An 18,136-nucleotide genomic window follows, 5' to 3' on the forward strand; every position below is an offset into this window, starting at 1 on the left:
CACCATGCACCTGGTGGTAAATTTTAAAGTAAAAATATACTGCACTGAGTTATTTAGGATTATTCAATGTTGTTTACTGTTTATATATTCTAATATGACAGAGATAGCAAAAAATGGTTGCACTGTGCTACATGTATTCCATGACATATCCTGCTGTATCTCTCTACCCCTCTTCTCAGTGTTGACTGAGCTTACTGCCTGTAATGAATTACACTAATCTTAACAGTCCTAGGGTTACAAGAGTATTTCCAGCAACTTATTTTCTTGTAACCATGTAATGTTTTATCAGCACCAATGGTATCCATATTATCATCTCAGTACGTAAATATCACCATAAAACAACCACTGTAGAGCTGGTCTATATTTTAGAGATTTTATGTGCTCGTTGGTAACCTGGCATTGACTAGTTCTCTTCAGAATTTTGCACTTGTATAGCTTAACTGTTGTAGAAATAATCATTTCTTAACACAAAGGAAATATTTGAGGTCATATTGGTAGAATAAACAATTATATCAAGTATCAAGCAATAGAAATGTCAGGCAGGAATATCAAAAATGTAGAAAATGACATATTGCTACTTACCATAAAGATTACACGTTAAGTTGCAGACAGGCACAGTTACGACACTTACAAGCTTTCAGCCACAGACTTTATCTGAAAAAGAGAAAAACACACACACACACACACACACACACACACACACACACACACACACACACACACACACACACACACACACACCATTCGTTCGGACAAGCAAGCACACCTCATGCACACATGACCACCAACTCCAGCAACTTGGATTAGAATGCATTCTGGTCCAAGCTGCCAGAGTTGGCGGTCATGTGTGTATGAGGTGTGCTTTCTTGTCCGAACGAATATCGCACTGTACTTACTGGAGGGAAAAAATTGAATATTTTTGAAAATAATCATTAGTACCAAGTTCATGATGGTGATGGTGATGGCGATGCAGAAATGTGTGTTATAGGGTGACACGCTAATAAAGGTGCTGTGAATCAGTTTCGCACATCACCATAGTCAGGTTGCTATAATTTTTCATGAAGTAGTTGTAAAAAAAAATTTTTGGCTTGTTTCCTCTGTTCAAAATTGTTAATTCTCTGAATATGTAATAAAGTCACCTACAAATAATGCTGCATTGATAAAATGGGTGTCCCATACCATTATTTGTGTGTTCAATGGAAGAGTTTGGGAGCACTTGGCTTGAAGTATGATGAGTAAGCAATGATGATCAGCAGTTGGTTGTAAGAAGCCACTGGGAGAGCAGTGGATTGTGACACCACGTTTCATCACAATCAGTGGAAGCTGTGGTGTCAAATCCTGACTTCATTATAAAGAAGGAATGTGCAGTGTATTCAGTGAAATGTTGATTTTAGTCACAAAACTCAACAAATTAACTGCCTTAACAGTGAAAATCAGTATGAGGAGTATGATGTATTGCTGAGATAGCACAAAGTAATGGGAGATGTACACTACCTGTGATTACTGATGGTCTCAAGTATAGCTACTTGAACTGCCCAGGAAATGTAGCTGGCTTCTTGCATATCATCACATTTTTGGCATTCCCAACCCACTACCAAACTATCAGTTTTCAACCTAAGATATAGCTCAGGCTACTCTACAAATAAGTCTGTTACCCAAAACTTAAAGATGAGTAGAAAAAATGTTGAATCTGTGATGTCAAACAGAGCCTGAATTCCCTCACCAAGTCTGTTAAGATTGGTAGCTTGTGTCCTGCTGGCAATGTCAAGAGTCTCTCTCCTGAGGAATTATGCTGGAGAGAGCCCTTAGTCTTGATTTTGTGACCGAGCGAGGTGGTGCAGTGGTTAGCACACTTTACTAGCATTCGGGAGGACGACGGTTCAAACCCGCGTCTGGCCATCCAGATTTAGGTTTTCCATGATTTCCCTAAATCGATTCAGGCAAATGCTGGGATGGTTCCTTTGAAAAGGGCACGACCGATTTCCTTACCCATCCTTCCCTAATCCGAGCCTGTGCTCCGTCTATAATGACCTCGTTGTCAACGGGATGTTAAACGCTAATCTCCTCCTCCTTGATTTTGGGCAATTGGCCTCGAGTTGAGGGTGGCTTCGGTATTCACGAGCTCAATCTTTAGCTATTCATTGTTCATGCTGGAGCAACCGAGCATTTTTCAGGGATATCTTTTGGTTGAATTAGTCATTCTTTCCCATCATCCTCCCAACCAGCTTAGACAACCGTCTACAGTTCTGTTATCTGTTTGTTTGTAGTGTGGAATGCTTGGGCATAGATGGTGTGTGGAATGCCATGTCTGCCAATGAATCTTTGTAGTGGCAACAAAAGTTGGTCCATTGGTGCATTGTGTACTAGCTCTAGGTGAGTGGCTCTTGTCACAGTACAGATAAACAGGACAGTATAGGATTTGGCTGTGATACTTCCTACTCTGCCATACAAAAGCCCAGGAAAACCAACACCACTGTTTGGGAATTGTCTGTGTGTTGGTATCTAGTCAACTGGCAGTGATGCTTTTATTTCTTGATCAGTGATACCATGTGCTATTTTACATGGTAGACAGTGATGTATGACCTCCTTTATGGCATGCTGGACATGAAGTATTCAGGAGGAGGAATAAAGCTCTGAAAGCACAATTCTAATCCAAAGATGATGTAAACAGAGGTGAGTATGTAGGATTAAAAGCCTATGTCCAGGATAAGTGGTTGTTATTCCTCTATGATTAGTGTGGCATAAATGAGGTGGATAGCAAGGGCAGTGTTCTTGTACAGCCATTATACAATAATGTCTAGCTGCTGCCATTTCTTCTACTGTAAGGGAGTGCCTTATTTGTACAGAGATGGGTTGAATGTGTCTCGTCACATGGTGCTTCCATGTCTCTCTGTCTTCACTATCTGGTGGGACAAATAAGAGGTCAGCTAAACTCTTTGGGGGGGGGGGGGGCAGTTGAACGTGTCCGTTTCGGATATAATTTGACATCTGTCTCTCATAGGCGACATGGAGGACGTTGTTCTTCTCCAAAGGTCTCTGCAGTGACAAAGTGTATTTTAGTGTTACAGCTGTTATTTAGAACAACAGCTGTCAATTTTCATGGGAGACAGACTATTCTTTACTGGTCCTCAGTAAAATGTGAAATTCCTCATGAAGTGCTGAATTTTTCACTCTCATTGATTCATCCGGATTGTTGCATATTCCTGTTGTCTATAAGACCAGAAATTTTGGACTGCATTGTCAAGTGATAGATTGAACAGCAGGTTTGATGAGATTAATGACAGTATGATTTACGGAAATCCTTGGGTGGCTTCTGCTAAGGATCCATCCAAATTTCGGAGGCAATAAAGCCAGTGATGAGGAGATGCATATTGACACAGTATCTTTTTACAATTTTCTAGTGGTGATCCGCTTCATTTTGTACCTCAGTGGAGAGATCATTTTATCCTTCTGTGAGATCGGTCAGTTGTAAGCTTTTACTATGTTGTCTTTTCAGCTCTTGAGTTACTGACAGATGTGCTGAAAGTGAATGAAAACTTTTGACTGCGGTAACTGTAAAGTGAGCATGTTCCATGCACCTCTCAGTGTCATGTGGAGCAGCCAATGTTGTGTAACATAGTGAAAGAAGAATCGAAAGGAGCATTGACTCCCAGCGGGCAATTTACAAAAGCTTGTAGTTTTGAATTGTCAATCACTATTTTGCTGATGATGAAGGAAGACTGGCTACCATAATCTAAAACACACTGTGGAAGTCTACTTACATGTACGTACACCTGTGGCCCTACTACGTATTCACATTACCTCACAATCATGCACCCAGTGACAATACTGTTCGCAAGACAAACAGTAGGTTTCTGCCTTTCACACTGACCTCCTAACTGTATGTCCTGACTTACATCGAACATTGAAGGTTAGAGTCGACTGTACAATGTCAGTTGGTCTGAAAGTTTCCCCAAGAATCTTTTGCACTGTTGGTCCCCCATCAACCTCTTCTAACAAGAATTCCATCAGTTTCAGAATGTTACCTTCTGACAATTGTTCCCATTTTATATGAATTATGCAGTGTCACTATACATCTTCCAGGAATATGTGAAATACCTCTGGAAGTAAGAATCGACCACAAGCCTCTGTCTTCCTGTAGTGCCTGCAGAGCTTGCATTCACTTATTGTGTTCTGTAAATGATAAGTTAAAGATTCAGGGGAATCAGACACCACAGATGTGACATCTTCCAGATAGTCAAGATGTTCTTGAATAATTCAGTCACCATAGTATGCATGTTGAATTTCCTGAATTTATTCATTGGCAGCTGCAGCTACACCAATGTCATGTACCAAATGGTTGGGTTTCTGCCCAAATACTCTCGAAGAAACATGTTTGCTGATAGGCAAGTTCAGGTCTGCATTGACAGAGGATTCGAATTGTTCCGAGAAACAAGTCCATTGCACAGTGTCACCTAAAAATGCCACTAACTTGATCAGTAGCAGTCAAGCACTGGAACTGCATTACTGTGTAGAATGTGAAACTTTCAGACGTCATGTCTGAAAGTCTTCCCTCGATACTGTATTTTTACCTTCAGGATCGCCCGCTTCACACAGTTAATGCTGTGTATTCCACATCACTGCTAACATATTATCTCCTCCTTGGGTGTAAGATTTTAAAACAAACTTATTTTATTACTGTAGTGTGTACATAGCGTTAGAATGTTATGTTCCTTGTTTGCATTTCAGTTTAGAAAGGCAATCAGTAGTTTCAATATCTTTTCTCATGTTTAGTCCTAATTGTAGTGCCAGTAACAGGTGGCAGCACTGGACAAGCTTCGTTGATAAACTTCCTCACTAGATGTCAACTATGCACTTGTTATGTAATTGAACAATTATTCTTCTACTCTCTATTTAAATATTACTTCAGTCGGATATACAATAAACTGATAAATTATGATAATGAATACAAGTGAGCTGAAGGTCGCAGTGCTTAAATGACTTAATGTAGAGTTTGTGTTGTACATTACAATGTGGAGTAGTTACACTATTTAATCCCTCAAAATCAATGTGTAAGTCCTATTGAATTATTTCAGATGTCCCAGATTCCAAAAGTTTCTGTGTCTGATGTTATCCCGAGTTTCTCCTCTGGAAAATGTGAGAAAACTATAGTCAGTCGACATGTGACTTTATTTACACAATACTTCCAGATCATGAAAGTTGCATAACACTTTTATATACAGATTTGGAGATACGGATGTAAATGCAGAGAAGCAGTTTAGCGATTCCCCACAGGCTACACAAATCTGATACATTGTGATCCCGTATACTGTACAGGAAAAATACCCTGGTTGATAGTGCCAATGATCTGGATTTTAGCCACAAAATGTTATATACAGAAACCTAATTACCTGATGATAAGTTGTGTAAATAATACTTGTTTTGTTTTAAACTTCTGAATTATTTATATTCAAATTTTTTCTCTCTTCAGATAATTGTAAAAACACATTCTGGGGAGAGTGTGGACAGACTTTCACCTTGGGCACCATACGTCTTACAGCCGCCAAAGTCAGAAGGCTACACATTCAAACAAAGATTGTGGAATCCTCCCAAAGATCAGGTATGATTAGTGTTACATTTCCAGATATTTATATTTCTTGTGTACTTGCTCCAAAGAGCTTCATTGACATATTCTGCTACAGCTTTGTATTTCCACCGTATGGCCTTAATGCTGAATTTTCACTGTTCTGCTAATGAAATAGAATGCGTCAGTGACAGGACTTGAGTAGGTGGTTGTAGTGGCAGTGGCAGGGGCAGCAGTTGGACAATTGTATTTTATACACTGTATGACAAACAAAGTGGAGCACCTGGAAGAGACAGAGACAAAATAAAACTTTGAGATAGTGGGTATGTGATGTCATTTCAATGATGAAGAAAGCCAGTCCGATTTACAAAAATTTGGAAATATGAACCCACTTTTGAGTATGATGTTGCACCCCCTCTGTCCTGACTGAATGCACTGATTCAGTTGGGAAGGGTGTCATAAAGACATATCATCTCCTGAGGCAAAATGACCCACAACTGTTGTATCTGGCACTGGGACAGTGTTGACGTCCAAGCTGGTCCCCCACGTTCCATGCACAATATGATGGTCCTCCCATATGGTCGTCGGTTTTGGTCGACCAGAACCTTGATAATGAGTATGCCTGCCCTCACATTCCCATGCAGTGTGAGATTAGGCCACTGTCACAACTGAATGCCTCACAAATCTGTATATTGCACGATTTGACCACCTGGCCACATGAAGACCCACAATGAGGCCCCTATCAAACTGTCAGGTACTGATAACAAAGTAGATGGCATCTGTTTCCTTCACACTAATCACTCAACGTCTGATTCTGTTCGTGCCCCACATATAACTTACCAGACTGGTAACAACACTAAACACATACAACACTAATGAACTCTGATGGCCATTCTACCTGTCACAGAGAATTGCATCTATAATCTTTTACATACCCACCAATGGTGAGCGTGTATACGAAGTTCCATTGACATCCGACTGTATATTCAGGGTGCTTCACGTCTGCTTGTAATGTAAGTACTGTTGAATCAAACGTCATTCATGCATACATTAGTGACCATAGCATTGCGATAACCAGGGATGCTGCTGCTATCATGCATGATGATGATCAGTTTCAAGAGGGTCAGCAGACAGTGAACTTCTTTGAAGACTGATCAGATAGTTCTCTTAATCTTGTCATAATCCCCCATGTATTCTTCCAAACAAATCTTGCAAGCCTGCTATGTGCTTTCTAAAATTCATATACCTGATACAGAAAATGCGCTCCAGTAACACTCCACTTTCCAAATCTCTCTTCTTGATTAGCACATACACAACAGTTAACATTATACACTTAGAGGTAAATTGTTGATCATAAAAATGTCTAGTTATCCTGCTACCACTTGACACCATATTCAGTGATATGTGTTGATCCAGTGTGCCACATACTTAACACATCAGTTGCCGAACTGTTTATCTTCCAACATCCATTTTCAAACTCTCACTTATTCCTCATTAGGTCCATACTGGAAAAGACACACTGAACAATAGAGTGACACTTCTTGACGAGTGTGACACTATAATTCTTAGTAAATTTGTTTCGTTATTGAAAATTTGTTACACAGAAAAACAGTGAAGTAGCAAAAGGTGTGAATACACAGTGTGCGAAATTACATCCCCCAAAGCATGCTAAGACTGCACTGTATGACAATAAACAAAAGTACATGATGATCAATTTGTTCTTGTTGGGAAAAAATGTATACAAAAACAATTACTACTTGGTCAAATATACTATTTCTGACTACTGACTACTTATGAGACGAGATGCTGTCAAGTGATGAAGTGCATAACAGCAGGCCACCCTGTAAAACCAAGCTTTACATGATGTTCCTTCACAATAGAATAAATGCTATAGTTTTAGGACGAAATATAAATGCAATCAAAAATTTGTGTGATACTTTTACAGAAATAATAAAGACCTACAGAAAGTGATGCATTAGTATCAAAACATGTGTAAGTAAACAATAATGGAAAACATTGTTTTGTAGAAGGCAGTTTTTTAAACACCATATTTCCTTTTCAAAGATGTAAGAAAGGCAACGGCTGCCTAAAACTTTAGTAGGATGATAGTTGAACAATAACACTGTATATTTGTTGGCTATGCACCTGAAACAGTCAGCTACCCATTGACACCTTTATGGGTTTCGTCTTATACCAGTCTTTTTATTACCTAGCCCATGTCGTAGTTTTTGCTCCATTCAGAATTTTCCACTGTCATAAACTTAAATTTAGTTTCATATTGTTACAATATTATCATACTGCTTGAGTAAAATTTATTGAGAGCTGATCGTAAATGCATTACTGAGAAGCAGTTAATGTCAGTGCTGGTTGTAGATTGTGCTTACATATTAAACACTGTAGGATGAGGATGTGGTTCTGACTTATTAATATTTACCTAGCACGGGTAAACTCTGAGACCAAACTCCTGGGCTAGATTACAGTCCAGTTTAATCAATCATTTGTTTTAAAAGAAATACAGAAACTGGATTTATGGCATCAGTTGAACAGTTTAGAAAATTCCACACAGTGGTATACAAAAGTGGATTCAAACATAGGGAGGCTGACTGCCTTTCAAGGAATCTTTTAGTGGAACACACAGCATGGACAAAGTCTGTCATTTGTACATTAAATGACATTGCTGCTGAACTGAGGGAAGATCCAGAATTGCTGAAAACCATAGAAGACATGAAAGAGGAGGAACTGATCAAAGGAAAATTTCAGTTAATAAATGGAACATTGTAGAAGGAGTGCTTTACGATGTTGTATACTAATGTCATGACAGACAGTATTCTATCCCAATCTCTCTGTTAGATATCAGCATATATCGAGAGCATTCCTGCCTACCATCTACAGATAAATGACCTCACAGAACACTTTAATAAGACATTGGCAGGTATGCTTACAATGTATGTATATCAAATAGAGAGATTACTATATAATACTGCACATCATGACATATATACACAACACAGAGAAGCAAGACACTGCCATCTTCACGCTGCTCTTTCTGCACCACAGTTGCAATGCTGAAATAGCAATGGATAGATTATTTGTGTTTCAACTGGACAATAATCAGGATGACTCTGTGAAACACCTCATCACTAGGACTGAAGAAACAAGCAACTGGCTTGCATACTGACCCTCGATGCCTGAGAGAGAGAGAAACTGGGAGCACTATAATGCCAAGCACTGGACAATGAGAGAGAGCCTGGGAGACTTGGTACGGATTTTTACCTCTGTGCAGAAAGTGGGGCTACCAGGAAAGTTACTAAAGCACTGCTTTGAGGCATATCATGTCCTTCATCACTGGTCAGGTGTCACACATGAAGGCGAGCATTATGACCTTTCATCAAAAAGATGAAAGCACAGAGGCGTCGACCATGTCCTCCATATGAAGCCTTACACAGATCAACGATGGGGGCTTCTTGTTAAAGGATTCTAAAGGTCTACCAGGTGATTGTGAAGCTTCAATGGGAGGGGCTGCCTTCGATACTCATCATAGTGAAGAGAATGTGACAACATGACTCAAAAACGAACATCCACCAGTGCCGCTATGCAGAGGACCATTAGTTTCATGTTCCATGGATCATTTTGCACAATAGTTCGTAATGATGTGGAATGAGTCATTTTACATTCACATCACAAATTAATTTGTAAATATGGTTAAATTCTGAACATTTCTAGGGTTAAAAAAAGGGTAAAAAAGAAAGAAAAAGATATACAGATGCTGTGAGTTAGTAAGCCTTATGCACTAACTTTTACACATTAATCATTACACGAATAGAAATTCGTCTGTGAAATAGGGTTTGTTGGGGAGAAACTTCCTCTGTTGCTTTTCAAATTTTACTTTAATGTCTGTGATAGATTTTATATCACTGGGTAAGTGATCACAAATTTTTGTTGCAGCATTGTGCACACCTTTTTGTGCTTAAGACAACTGTATTGTGGAGTAATACATGTCTATTTTCATTGTGGTATTGTAATTATATGCAGCATTGTTCCTTTTGAACTGCAGTGGATTATGTACAGCAAACTTCATGGGGAAATAAATATACTGTGAAGTGGTGGTCAGAATGACCACCTCCTTAAACAGATGTCTAAAAGGTGATCATGGGTGAGCACCACATATTATTATTACAATACGTTTTTGCTCAATGAAGACTTTTTCTTAAAGATGAGTTACCCCAGAACATTATTCAGTATGACATTATTGAATAATATGCAAAATAAGCCATCTTATTGATTTCTCTCCCCCCAAGATTGCAATCATTTTAAGTGCAGAAGTGGCAGAACTAAGTTGCTTCCTGAGCTCCAAAATATGTTTTTTCCAGTTTAAATTCTCATTAATAGATTCCACAATATTTATAATTTCTCACCATGTGTTACACTTATCGTTGGTATAGTACCTTTACATGTGCAGAACTGAATACATTTTTTATTTAAAAAAAAATTGAGGGCAACACCATTTGCAAAAAACCAGTCAATGATACTTTTAAGAACTTTGTTTCCCATTTCTTCTGTTTCTGCATGTATGCTTGGATTGATTACAGTAGTATTGTCATCTGCAAAAAGAACCACTTCAGCTTGTTGTGTATTAGACAGGAGATCGTTTACATGTATGAGACACAATAGTTGATCTCAGACTGACAAGATCTAGATCAACAGTCCTGTAGTTGGGCTTAAATGAGAACTTTTCTCCAGAAGAGGTAGTGATGCCACTAGATGATCTGCATGCAGTGTGGCATAGTGGATAGCGTCACTGTCTGGCATGCTGCAGGTCACCAGTTCAGACCTGACTATCAGCTATTATTTGTTATTTAACCAGAAGGTTCTTAAAATTTTCTATGATTATAATGTTTTGATACTCTGGCATAGCCGATGTTTGTATAAACAGCAGCACACTCTGTCCAGGCGTTCAGGTTTATTCTGGCTGTACATTGGTGTTCGTGATTGTGGTTATGACATGACTGTAACAAGAGTGTGCCGAGTGCCTTTCAAAAAATCCCTTTGCAGAACGCGGCCATGTGGACGAAATCTCGGCCATCACTATATTAAATGGCACTGCTACTCAACAGAAGGAAGATCCAGCATTGCTGAAACCCATAGAAACCTTGAAGAAGGTGAAACTGACAAAAGGAGAATTTCAATTAATAAATGAAACATTTTATAACAGGAACTGTGATTCAGTGTAACATATTTCCTCTTGTAACACTGTTAACAGAAGTGAAAACTCAGCTTTAAGACATATCTGACAGTGATTCATGAGGAAAATGTTGAGCAAAGCACCCAGATATTCATAGCCTTTTTTTATGTTGTTGATTGATGTATTTCTAATGAAATAGCAACAAAAGTTATAATGGGGAGATTTCCTTATTTTCTTCTTGGGTTTGTGCAAGATTTAAATTTTTGTATGACAGTTTTTTAAAACAATCCCATAAACATTACTAAAGTTAGTTGTTATGTTTTGTTTGGCAAGTAATGCAAGACCCAGAAATATACCTTGTGAATTAATTGTTGCAGAGGTACCACTTCAAGCATCCTGAACCAAAAAGGCCAGAGAGTATGAGAATTTATGAGTGTCATGTTGGCATAGCTACGGAAGAACCTAGAGTTGGAACATACAAAGAATTTATTAATAATGTGATACCTCGCATTGTCAAAAATGGTAAGTATTTGTAATAATACCTTTCTCCATTTCTCTGTTGGCAAAATTTTATGAATTAGTGTTGAAGTAGACTCATGTTTAAAAAAATAAAGACATAAATAAATCCCAGGGCCCCTTGAATCACTAGAGGTAGGACATTCATATTCGCAGGACATGTACATTAGTATGTTCTGCAGAAGTGATTAACATTTGAACCATTTTGACCTGCGGATTCAAGGCCAGCATCGATATTGTAGTGCAACATCACCTACCAGTAAAATGTGCTTGCAGCTCCAGACTTGTCGCTAATCGAAAATGTGTGGGATATGGTGAAATGACAGGTGCAGCGCTGTGACTCAACGTGAACTACCACAGGTGAACTTTTGAACTAGGTGAATGCAGCATGGATGCCTATACCACAGGATGCCATTTGTACCTTTATACACGTCGATTCCATCACGCCTGTAACGTGTTATCAGGGCCCATGATGGACCATGTTCCTACTAGGCAACAGGACATATGCTGAGCTGAGGTGACTGAAATGCTAATCGTTTCTGCAGAACATACTAATGTACATTTCCTGTGAATATGAACGTCCTATCTCTAGTCATCAAGGTGTTCTGTTTTTTCTGAACATGAGTGTATTTTCCTTCATGGTAGGAGTTTAGGGTCATTGTTTAGACAAACTAATTTGTATGAGAGTAATATGAACAAGAATAAAAATTTAAATAGGCTAGTAGGAAGAGTATCATAAAATGCAACAAATTCATTGGTAAGTTATGCGATACAGTAACTCCAATTTGATGTTTTTAATATGACACTTTTCTCTGTAAATGAAATTTAGTTTCTCTATAGAGAAAGAGCTATGACTTTTGCTTTTATTACTTGTTTCACAGGCATAATCCTGAGCTTGCAACCTGGTAACTCCTGTGATATGATATTCAAATGTCAGTGGCATTTATAGATATGTGCCTTAGAGAGGAACAGTATTCGTCTTACAAACAAAAGTAGAAATGATAAACATTAAGTAACATGACTTGGGTATTAAACAAATGACTACATTAATTAATTATGACTATTAAAGTAGACACTTTTGCATCATAATTAGACAATAGTACATAAATGTTTTCAGTATCGAATTATTGAAAAGGCGGGGGGGGGGGGGGGTGTATTTAAATATACTCCAGTTGCTAACATTTAGTGTCATTCATAAAATGAGTAGTAATTCTTTCCCTGCAATCATTTCATCTTGTATCTAACCAATTTCATCAGAAAAAAAGAACATCAACATAAAAGAAATTCAGAATTTGCAAGTGATATTCTGTGGGCTATCAGTTATTAAAGAGGTAGCAATTGTTTGAAATTACCTGTCACTGGATAGAGTAAAACCTCCTATTTACGCTTTTCAGTGGACTGATTCAAAAAAGTATAAAATGCAGGAAAATTTAAAATACAGGAAAGAATAGGAAACACAAGAAGCTGTAGATTTCATGCCTATTGTTCTGTTTACAAAGACTGCCAGCTTTGGTGTATTTCACACATTAGGACATGAATATCTTTTTAATGTGTTTCCATGAAATGCTTTTGCTTCCATGATTTATTTTCACAATTGTACACTATCTGAAAAAAAAAAGTGAATGCATGTTTGTGTACGGTAACACTCAACCACTGCCTTAGAGATAATCACAAAGACAGTGGCTGAGTGGTGACACGTACATGTAGGTTTCCCCTCTTCATTCTGATCATGTCCAATGGTGTAAATAAACCACAGAAGCAAGTCTTTCATGAAACTACTTTAAAAAGGTATTTCTGTCCTAATGTGAGACTTACTACAGATAATCATTATAAAATCATGACAAAACGTGTGACACAATGTGTGATACAATTTGATGAAAGCACTAAAGTTGACAGCCTTCATAAACAGACAACAATCGGCATGAAATCTACAGCTTGTTGCCAACAAGGTGGTCACTTGGTTCAGGGACATCCTGGATGAGAAAGAGGACAGAAATCATGTTATAGAACATCTTGAGGAGGAATATTTACTTCAGGTCGTACCAACCTAAGGCTTTTAGCAGAAATCTGTATGAAAATCACTGTTAAAGGCCATGATAATGTCAAAGAAAACTTAAAATGGAGGAAATATTGTAACAGAATCATTAATTATGGGAAAGCATTGTGCTGAGACAATAGGACTTCTGTTCGAACTGACAAAAATGAACATACCACGCGTACAACTTTGCTTCCTCCATTTTTTCCCCAACATTTGAGGCTTTAATGAGACAAATAGGTTACAGATTTATCATTCAAAGTATTTTCCATCACTGGCCACTACTTTATCCCACCTTTCGGGCAGTGTACGAATCCCGCGTCGAAAAAATTGTTCATCTTTTGAAGCAATCCACGAGTCGATCCAGTTTGTGACTTCTTCATGAGATCGGAAGTGTTGATCAGCCAGGCTATGCGCCATTGATCTAAACAGGTGATAGTCAGAGGGAGCAATGTCTGGAGAATATGGCAAGTGGGCTAGGACTTCCCATTTTAATGTTTCCAAGTACGTTTTGACCTCTTTTGCAATGTGGGGTCGAGCCTTGTCATGCTGCAAAATCACTTTATTGTGCCTCTCACTGTATTGCAGCCGTTTGTCTTTTAGTACTCTGCTCAGACACATTAATTGTGTTCGATGACGAGCACCTGTGATTGTTTCACTTTGTTTTAACACCTCATAGTACACGACGCCGAGCTGGACCCACCAAATGCAGAGCATGATCTTGGAGCTGTGAATATTTGGTTTGGCCATCGGCGTGGAAGCATGGCTGGGATATCCCCCTGATTTTTTTGTGTTTAGGGTTCTAGTATCTTCCGCCGCGGAAGTCGAACACGCGCCAGAACAAATGGACGTGGTCAGCCCATAGAGGGCTCCGCCTCCGCGGCGGCTATTCCGCGCAGCGAGGGCACCACCGCTACGCCACGTGCAGACAGCGGCCAATAGCCACTCCCTCCGGTTTCGTATATAGGGACCCGCTCTGCCCTAGTCCAGCCAGTCTGGTACTCGCTCTGGATTTCGTTTCTATCTCGGCAGTACTGCGCTCTGGTCATTGCTCGTTGTTGACCTTTGCCTGGCTCTGGTTCTGAGTGGATTTACTGTTGGTGTTTGGTGTTGTGGTTTCCACAAGCCTCCGTTGTTTATCTCTTCCTTGTTGTGTTGGTCATAGTCGGTCGTGGTCGGTTTTTGTCAGCTGTCGTTGGTCTGTCGTCTGACTCGTCCTGTGTTTACCCTGTGGTGCGTGCTCCACCACCGCCGGCTTCCCCGCCTGGCAGCTCCGATCTGCAGCCCAAGGCGTTTCCGCAGTTGGTTTTGGTTACTACAAGGGTTATCATAATGAACCCATTTTTCATCCTCGGTCACAATGCGATGCAGAAATCCCTTTCATTTTTGCCTCTGAAGCAACTCTTCACAAACACACAAACGCCATTCAACGTCTCTTTATTTCAGCTCGCACAGGACTCAAATTCCTTCTTTCTGAATCATGCCCATAGCCTTAAGGCGTTTTGAAATGGCTTGCTGTGTCACTCCCACTAATCGTGCCAATTCTTCTCGAGTTTGACGCTGAGTATTCACTCAGCAATGTCTCCAATTCTGCATCTTTGAAAACATTCTCTCTTTCACCACTGTGTCGATCTAAGACGTTAAAATCACCGTTCTTGAAGCATTGAAACCGCTCACAACACATTCTTTCACTAATAGCGTCCTTACCATACGTACTTGAGAGCATTCGATGAGACCCGGCCACTCTTTTCTTCATATTGAAACAAAACAGTAACATCTCCTGCAAATGACGAGAATTAGGCTCGTAAACTGACATTTTCAATCGAGAACAGCTTTATGATACAGGCACAAATAGACTAATGTTTGAATGAGGTTATGTTGACCGAGGTCTAAGCTAACTGCCTGACATCTGCGATCTGTTTCTTTCGACCGCTACTTACTGTTGTAGCCACCTATCGGCAAACGGCTGAAGCAAAGTTGTACACCTTGTAAAAAGCTGTAAAATATGAAGTGGAGGACTGTAAAATTGGGGTTTTACTGTAAATGGTTTATGATATTATGTAGGGGAACTTAGTTGGAAAGGTCGAGGGTTCCATCATAAGAATCATGGAACAGTAACGTACAAAAAAAAAGTTTTTACATGAAACAAACTATGAGGACAAAAGTCTCTAGACGTGTATTGCCATGAATCGAGGCATAAATTGCTCCTCAATGCAGAGATATAAGCCATATAATTAATGATATGAAGGCCCACCATCTGTTACTGTGGCAGCATTTAATCTTCAGAGATTATTCTACCTTGATTTCTGTCACACTGAATGACCAATATGTTCTGTTGTTGCTGCAGTATAGTGAATAACTGTTATCAGTTTCCTGGAGAAAATTGATTTCCCACACTCTTTCATGTCAAATATATTTGATAAATGTAGGCCATGGCTAACAAGTCCACCTCAGTTGCTTTGAACCATGATATTAAGGTCTTCCTTTGGGGACAAAAACGTAGTGATACAGAACACTCCTATTATATTTAATGAATATCTACATGCATTATGTTACCAATCAAAATTGATGATCTCTGCCTAAACCATGGAAAACAGTTAAAGGCTGTCACGCCACCACCCTGTTTCAGTGCCACCCACATTACGTTCAGGTAAGTAGTATTTGCCAGGCATTCACCATGTCCACACACATCCAGCTAAGTGCTAGTAATGTTCTGTGATACATCACTCCACATATATTCCATCCACTGTTCCTCAGACCAGTGACACCATTGTCTGCATTATTCCAAGCAGTGCTCCGTATTTTTCCTAGTGATCAGTTGGTTCTAGGTATCAAACTGTGTGTCCTGTCATATCTTTATGGACTGTTATGTTTCTGATCTCTCTTCCACTGCTGCAATAGAAGTCATATGCCATATTTGCTGAACATAAAGCCCAAGGTAAATTCTTAAAAAAAAGTTCACCCCCAGATGATAGTGATGTGATGTGATGTGATGTGATGTGATGTGATGTGATAGTTACGTGTTCAGTTTTTGAACCAATGAATCAAATGGGTAGTGAGAAGTTATGCTTTCAGCAGGATGGTACAGCATGTCATGCCACTATGAGACGTTTTTCTTTGCGAAATGTTCAAAAGCCACACATCTCAATTTACAGGAACCAAAAGTAACCAACAGAATCAGATGATTTAACATTTTTGTAATTATTTTATGTAAGGGTACATAACCACAACATTTATATAAAGACGAACCTTACACTTCAGTAGTATGACATACGCATGAAATTTAAATTGTAGTTGATGGCATTGTTGTCAGTATGAGCATGTGCATTGTTATGGTGCAAGTACAAAGCAAAAAGGATGTAATTCAGGGTATTGGAGACAAGATCTTCAAAATGCTTTAACAACTGTTCTTAATGGAGGCTTCATGTTCATAAAGCATTCCACAGCAAATAAAAAAAATAAAAACAATAATTTTCCCCAGGGACTGGCACAAATGCAGCCTTCATTGGTGCTGGTCAACTAATATGACTTGAGTGTGCTAGCTTCTTCACTCTTTTGATTGTAATCATAAAGCCATCTTCCACTGCGATGAATGATAGTGTTAAGATAGATATCGGTTTGTTGTGCTTTAAGTGTAGTGGAATTCCCGACATACCTTGATTAGTGCCTGCTTCTGTTAAGCATTAGCAGTTTTGACATTCCTTGTTAGGAGAAATTTTCATGGTCAAGTTGGTATGAAAATTTGGTAACTACTTTGGTGGTGGTGGTGGTGGTGGGGGGGGGGGGGGGGGGGGTTAATAATTACCATTTCTCCCAGTGTATCCAATATTTCCTGCTGATATCCCTTTACAGTGATGGAAGTCAACTTATTATTGACTTGTCATCTTTCTGAAGATGACTTCTAATACAAACTCGTGGAGTTACCTAACATAAGTCTGCTTTCTATTAAGTTATATATGAAGTAATCTAGCCAATAATCATACTTCCTGCGGATAGAATTTCAGCTTCCGCAATTTGTCATTTACACAATTGGATTCCCATGAAAATCTCAGAAAATCTTATTTGATTTTTTTTTTTTTTTTATTAAAGGTAACCACTCACCAAAAAGAAGGGTTGAGTCAGCAATGGGTGCCTTTGAGTTAGAGCACACACGTGTGTGTGTGTACACACACACACAGTGCCAGCTACACTGATAGTGTCAATGCTATTGTGTGTCAGGTGGGCTGGTTGTGGTGGGGGGTAGTGTCGGGTGGGGTGGGTAGAGGGAGGGGGAAGATGGGAGGTAAGGAGAGGGACTGGGCATGGGTGGCTAGAGGCTAAGAGAGAGACGACTTTTCCAACTAGAAATGCGTGAAGGAGGGGGTGGCAGGAATAGTTGTAGCAGTCGGTGGGGAAATGCACACACTGAAGGCTATGTGGGACATGAATTGGGATGTGTTGTAAGGGACAACTCCCATCTACATAGTTCAGAGAAGCAGATGATGAAGATTAGGATGACTTGGGTTGTGAAGCAGCCATTGAAACTGAGCATTTTGTGCTCATCTGCATGTTCTGCCTTGTTGTTGACAACAGTTTGGCAGTGGCTGTTCACCCTGGTGGACAGCTGGTTTGTATTACCAAAATAAAATGCTATGCAGTGTTTGCCAACCTGTTTACGGAAAAAAATCTCTCCCACACAGCCAAGCACCATGTGGATGATGTATCTGCTGTGACAAGAACTCCGTTGCCCAGTATGCTGAAGGTCTCACAAAGGCCTTTGCAGGCAGGCAATGCCTCTCAAACCTAGTCTACAAACAATTTCCCATTCCATTTCCTGACGCTCCCCAATCCTGCCACCACC

General features: G+C 39.4%; 1 protein-coding gene across 1 annotated transcript in view; it reads left to right on the top strand.

Annotated features, from left to right (window-relative positions):
• LOC124721570 (1,4-alpha-glucan-branching enzyme) overlaps positions 1-18,136 on the top strand; it is a 94,705-nt gene that overhangs the window by 19,506 nt on the left and 57,063 nt on the right. The window contains exons 4-5 of the mRNA XM_047246610.1: positions 5,471-5,599; positions 11,123-11,267. Of these exons, the coding sequence (XP_047102566.1) occupies positions 5,471-5,599; positions 11,123-11,267 (274 nt within the window). The remainder of the gene's footprint in view (positions 1-5,470; positions 5,600-11,122; positions 11,268-18,136) is intronic.

The sequence above is a fragment of the Schistocerca piceifrons genome, chromosome X (genome assembly GCF_021461385.2).
Source record: "Schistocerca piceifrons isolate TAMUIC-IGC-003096 chromosome X, iqSchPice1.1, whole genome shotgun sequence".
NCBI lineage: Eukaryota > Metazoa > Arthropoda > Insecta > Orthoptera > Acrididae > Schistocerca > Schistocerca piceifrons.